Below are 6180 nucleotides of genomic sequence, written 5' to 3'. Positions count from 1 at the left end.
TTCCAGATTTTCAACTAGTAGTATCTCAGCCAACAAATATTGTCCTATCCTAACAAACCATACATCAATGGAAAGATTATTTATTCGGCTTTCAGATGATGCATAAACCTCAATTTCACTAAATTGACCCTTATGACTAGTTTTGTGCTCCAGGGTCACATATTGTGTATTTAAAACACTATTGCAGAAATCTGACCTGTTTCAGTGATGAATGACTGACTAATATGATCACATCACGGTTATTAGTGCGTGCTCAAACTGTAATCCAAATGCATGGAACTGTATATGCAATTCTTAAATGTAGGCCTTATAGAGCTGAAGAAGCGGCTCACCATGGCTTCCAGGTCGCTCACGCTTGCCGGTGCCAAGATGGACTGCACCATGAACTTGTGCTTGCTCTTCTCGTTAGGGTCGTAATCAAACGGCTGCAGCATGACTGGAGGAGAGCAGAGAGAGCGTCAGGGTCACAGCACACCGGATCCGCTCACGAGCAGCTGGGTCTCACCTGAGATGCTGACGGTGGCGCCGGGATCGATGACGCCGCTGTTGGGCCGCATTGTTTGGTGGAAGAACACTGTTTTTATTAATATCATTACACTTTATTTGCTCTGTTTTATTCTGTGAAACCGTACTACGTATATGGAATAACTCTGCATCGCGTCGTACCTAACTGTACTTTAATTCACTGTAAACCACGGCTTCACGGGGCTTATTGCTTTATTTAATAACAGCTGATTTAATATGGACTGTGATCTGAGATGAAGACGCAGATGTTTGTGTGCTGAATGTGTCATAAATGATGAACTTTGAAACACTGACTGTTATTGCTCTGAATAATAACTCTGTAGAGCTGCTTTACAGCTGGAACTGAATTAGTTTCATAACTGATGAATTTTACATTAACACTTATTTTCCTGTTTATTGCTGTGAAACTGCTTTGAAACGATCAGTATCTTATAAAGCGCTAAAAAGATATCTGGGCCTAAATTTAATAATTATTCGAACTGCATATAAAATTTGGATTACACAGTTTTAACATAAATGAATCAGGTCAGATTTCTGCACTCGGTTTAAGTAATTATGAACTATTTACATACATGTGTAATAATTCATTTATAATATTATAAATTATTTAAATATTCATATTTTTTTAATGCATTTATTCAGTAGAATCAGCATAAATCTGTTCATTGTGAAAACAGTTAAATTAATTCAGTTAAAAAGTACGCAAATGGTTAAATAGCTAGCTATGGAACAAGAGATGTTTAATTAGTTCGTTAGGGTCGTAATCAAACGGCTGCAGCATGACTGGAGGAGAGCAGAGAGAGCGTCAGGGTCACAGCACACCGGATCCGCTCACGAGCAGCTGGGTCTCACCTGAGATGCTGACGGTGGCGCCGGGATCGATGACGCCGCTGTTGGGCCGCACGCAGTAGCGCCGAGGAGCTGTGGTCTTCACCTTGAAGCATACTCTTCTGTCAGACGGGTTCCTCAGCTTCAGGCTAGTGGTCACCACATCTGTGAAGGGTCCTGCACACAACAGAAGTTAGGGACGATCAGTGTAACGAAGCTTCATCCGAGCGGCTCACATGTCCTCAGACATGCCACTCGTAAATAATGCAGAAACACCCAGGCCTCCTTCCTATGCTTACAGTTACAGCACACACACAACCAGCCGGTTCTGATGGACCAAACACGCTTCATCATGAATAACCAACCCTCATAACCAGTCTGTTTTGACCCAGAACAGATGCATAAAAATCGAAAAAAACAACAAAAAAAAATTTTTTTACAATTATTTTTTAAGAGAGTTGTAATCATTAACATTTTTTACAAATTTTAATTTTGGACCCAGGCATCACGTGTAGAGAACTAGTGGAAAAAATGATCTAAGACGTCAAAAACTTGTGTAAAATCTATTGATTGCAGCATGAAAAAATTCACGAGGAAAAATCATCTGAAAGTGAAAGTTTATTCAAGTAAATTTAATGAGTATTATTATATTTATGTTGTTTTGTTGAAATAAATATGTAGGTTTCATTAATTTGGACTGTTTTTGAACAATCACACGAGTTATAAATTCCTTTCTAATTCTGATAATTCTCAGATCAAATGTTGCTATAAATTTCATACAATGATATATTCAAATAAAATTTCGACTGGATATTAAAAAAATCTATATATATTTGGCATAATCGTATTTTTATGTGTAATTTTGTGGTTCGTGTGTAATTCGACTTTTTTTTTAAATAATAAAAAAGGGGTAAATGCGGTAATAACATGGTAATATTCAAAACTTGATTTTTTTTTCCATTTATGAGAATTTGCTGATCAGATACAACATTGTTTCAGTTGAAAAAAAACTATTTTATAAAATAACGATTTAAAATAACAGACTTTATGCATCATGAGGGTCAATAAATGCAGTGTATTAAACTGAGCTGAGCGGAATAAACACTTCATACACTGCTGTTCTGATTGCTGGAGAAATGCGAGTTTGTCAACAACACGTTTAGCCTTGAAACAGTGCAGCAGTAAACGCGTATCAGTAATAATGACAGATCTGATTCATTCAGCATCTCAATCTTTCATCTGTTCTCGAGTCACTGCCTTTAGCTCTGATGCTAACAGTGACAGCTGACCGACACCGAGCACACTAACGAGTCTACATTCACCCTCACTAGACAGAACGACTTGATATTAAACTGCACTAACGAGCGCTTCCCCCACAGGCCTGCGGGTCCCCGGGCCTCGCGTGGAACGCCAGCCGAGGGAGTGATGCAGGCATGCGGGCGGGCCTCCGTGACCGAGCCGCGACACGCGTGTTTACCTCTGAAGCGGAGGTCGCTCGACGGGTCGAGGATCAGAACCTGCTCCAGTTTGGACATGACAGCCGTTCAGCGGGACACGGTCGCGTGCTGCTCAAGAGCCCCGGCCACGACGCGCGGCACGGCGGGACACGTCACGCAGATGAACCGGAGAAACGGCCGCTGTTTTGATGTCCCGAGCTCTCGCTTTATTTCTGTAAGTACGTGTTTTCATTAAAAGCTAAAGGCGCGAGAATTATTGGCCTCGTCAGAATCGCGTCAGCAGCTGTGCGCGGGAAGGCCGCAGTGCGCATGCGCAGAGACTGAGCTTACACGTCATTCCAGACAACAAACACACACACAATAAACAATAAAATAAAACAAATACACACAAAAGCGCAGAAACGAATGTTAAATGATGAACAAGAAAACTGTAGAGTGATTAATACATATACATATTTATGGAAGCCCGTTTCCGCCACTGGATTGCGACTTTTTATCTCACAATTCTGACTTTATAACTCACAATTGTGAAAGTCGCATTTATTTTTTTATTTTATTTTTTATTCAGTGGCGGAAACAGGCTTCCATAGATATTTCTATGTTTTTACCTGTTTTTATTATTGTTATTATTATTTCATTGTAATTATGTATCTTTTTTCTTGTCTTCACATGCCTACTGTAACATGTTGAGCAATTCAATAAAAAAGCACAGAAAATGTATGTGTGAACATAGACTTAAATAACAGCAACGTGTGAGTGTGTGTGTGAGAGAGTGTATGTGTGTGTGTGTGTGTGTGTGTGTTTAGCTCAATAAAATTAAATGCATTAAAAATGTAAATAATACGTTTAAGAAATCCTTAAAACAAAAATAAGTAAGTAAATAAATAAATAAATGAAGGAAGAATTGCTGCCTCACGCTTTTATAAAAAAAAATAAAACAGGTTTGGTATTCATATATTTACCTTTAAGTGATTAATAATTTAATTTTACAATATATTTACTATTATCATCTTTATTCTGAGTGAAAACACCAAACAAAAATAGCATGGCAATACTGTGTACTACAGTAATACTATAGTACTTTTCGGAGTATCTTGAAATGCATTTACATTTAGCCATTTAGCGACATCGCAATTATTTTCTCAATACTAGAACCATTAATATTCGCGGTGAAGTTTTTTTCTTAGATTACAGCTAAAACACTTGCTGTCATCAGCGGCTTAATTCTTTAAATAATGTAAATAAATAAGAGTTCACTGCGCATGCGCCGTGACGCTCCGTGCGTGCGCGCTCTAGAGGCTGCCGTCGGCGCGTGCGTGATAAAGGCTCAGTGCTCCGAGGCGCGCGTTTTTGTGTTTGTGTGTAGTTTGTGTAGTTTGTGTAGTTGTGTTGGTCATCAGCACAGAAGCGGCTTAAATGTAGAAGCGGCGCAGACACACTCTCTCTCTCTCACACACACTCACACTCTCTCTCTCTCTCTCTCTGATTGTGTTGTTTTCTCCAGATCTCTCTCTGCTGCAGGACTCGCAGGAGGACACGGACGGATGTGAGTTTATGAATATACCGTCAGCTTTATGTTTAATGTGGTTCATAAACGGAGGGTCACGTGACCCGCTATCAGATGCTAATACCGTGGTAAACTGAGGTAGATGAGTGTAAACACACTGAAGCACTGAAGATAACCGTATTCACGCAAACGGAGCTTCACTGAACACCGTGGGCAGGATCACGGTAATACCGCGGTATCGTGCTACAAACAATGGTGTGTTGGTTAGTGATGCGTTACACAGCTGTGTTTGGGTCATCTCCAGCTAGGTCAGATCATCTAGATTTCTGCTAGTTTCTCTGCCTGTAGATCATAATCATGCTTCATTTTAATATGGCTTTACAACTACATAAAACACTTCATCAGAGGCTGTTTACAGACTGTTTTCTAACTCTAATATGTATGGCAAACTGAGATTGAAATTGAAATAACTGTGATTAGATCAAATAACCGCTATCAGTCGATTAATCAATAACTGTGACATAGATATTGTTCCATAACTACAGTTAAACTGCTGTCGGTGTGTAATATGACCGAAGCTTTAACCCTGTCATTAATATGCATCATTTAACTGTGTCAGTGACGCATAATTACGCTTCACACTCTCGCAGTCTGTTATAAACTGCACAAACCTCTCTTCTGCTCAGCAAGCCTGCATTTATTTGATCAAAAATACAGAAAAAATGTTAAATATTTTTACAATTTAAAACAGCTGTTTTCTGTGTGAATCTCTGTTAAACTGTAATGTATTTCTGTGATGCGCAGCTGTATTTTCAGCATCATTACTCCAGTCTTCAGTGTCACATGATGTATTTTTGATCAAATAAATGCAGGCTTGCTGAGCAGAAGAGAATCCTTCAGAAACATTACAAATCGTACTGATCCCAAACGTTTGAACAGCAGTGCGCACCGTTAACTCTCGTAAAGCGATCCACTATACAGCAGGAGTCAACTGCTTGATTGTTTATATCATCACAAAATGTATTGATATTATCGTCCAGCTCTAATTAGGCATGAAGATGTTAATATATTATAGGAATTAACATCAGGATTTATGTAAAGCTGCTTTGAAGTGATGCATATTATAAAAAGTGATGAGATTTCAGAGAGAAGTTTTCTTTCTCTTTATTTATTCCTTCCCTTTTTTAGCTTGTACTTATTTGAACAATGCCTAAAACTTGGTATTACGAGCGCTTCCTGTGTCTGTTTGCCTCTTTAAGAAGAATCGCTTGGATGGATTCAGCTCAGAGTCTGACCCCATTATTGTGTCTTCAGTGCTGGATTTCGTGTCTCAGGATGAGATGTTGACTCCTCTGGGCCGACTGGACAAGTACATCAGCAGTGAGAACGTCTTCAACAGGTGAACGCCGCTCTATGAAACATAGAACCCTATTCATTTAGGATGCTGTATCCCACAATGCAGTTTACCTGACCTTCTGTTTCATTGTGTTCGGTGTGTTTCAGGCAGATGGTGGCCCGCAGTCTTCTGGACACGCTCCGATTTGAACAATGCCTAAAACTTGGTATTACGAGCGCTTCCTGTGTCTGTTTGCCTCTTTAAGAAGAATCGCTTCTATTCCCCAATTGTAAGTCGCTTTGGATAAAAGCGTCTGCAAAATGACTAAAAGTTCCTGCAGAGTTCATCGCTGCTGACGCTGGAGTGTGTGAGTGTCTGTGTGAGTGTCTGTGAGAGTGTCTGTGAGAGTGTCTGTGTGAGTGTCTGTGTGAGTGTCTGTGAGAGTGTGTGTGAGTGTCTGTGAGAGTGTCTGTGTGAGTGTCTGTGTGAGTGTCTGTGAGAGTGTCTTTGTGAGTGTCTGTGAGAGT

The 6180-nt window shown here is 39.8% G+C and overlaps 2 protein-coding genes across 3 annotated transcripts in view; one reads left to right on the top strand and one right to left on the bottom strand.

The window, feature by feature from the left end:
* LOC107729949 (vesicle-associated membrane protein-associated protein A-like) overlaps positions 1 to 3137 on the bottom strand; it is a 6999-nt gene extending 3862 nt beyond the window's left edge. For both annotated transcript variants that reach the window (XM_016540690.1, XM_016540691.1), the window contains exons 1-3: positions 2831 to 3137; positions 1378 to 1530; positions 333 to 436 (exon numbers count right to left, since the gene is read on the bottom strand). In XM_016540690.1, the coding sequence (XP_016396176.1) occupies positions 333 to 436; positions 1378 to 1530; positions 2831 to 2888 (315 nt within the window). In that variant the 5' untranslated portion in view covers positions 2889 to 3137. The remainder of the gene's footprint in view (positions 1 to 332; positions 437 to 1377; positions 1531 to 2830) is intronic.
* Positions 2887 to 6180, top strand: part of LOC107729936 (serine/threonine-protein phosphatase 4 regulatory subunit 1-like) — a 15091-nt gene continuing 11797 nt past the window's right edge. The window contains exons 1-4 of the mRNA XM_016540672.1: positions 2887 to 3024; positions 4233 to 4356; positions 5632 to 5716; positions 5821 to 5879. Of these exons, the coding sequence (XP_016396158.1) occupies positions 2887 to 3024; positions 4233 to 4356; positions 5632 to 5716; positions 5821 to 5879 (406 nt within the window). The remainder of the gene's footprint in view (positions 3025 to 4232; positions 4357 to 5631; positions 5717 to 5820; positions 5880 to 6180) is intronic.

The sequence above is a fragment of the Sinocyclocheilus rhinocerous genome, unplaced genomic scaffold, assembly GCF_001515625.1.
Source record: "Sinocyclocheilus rhinocerous isolate Xijiao unplaced genomic scaffold, SAMN03320098_v1.1 scaffold2835, whole genome shotgun sequence".
NCBI lineage: Eukaryota > Metazoa > Chordata > Actinopteri > Cypriniformes > Cyprinidae > Sinocyclocheilus > Sinocyclocheilus rhinocerous.
The sequence above is the reverse complement of the archived record's forward strand: the minus strand, read 5'-3'. Positions and strand labels throughout refer to the sequence as shown.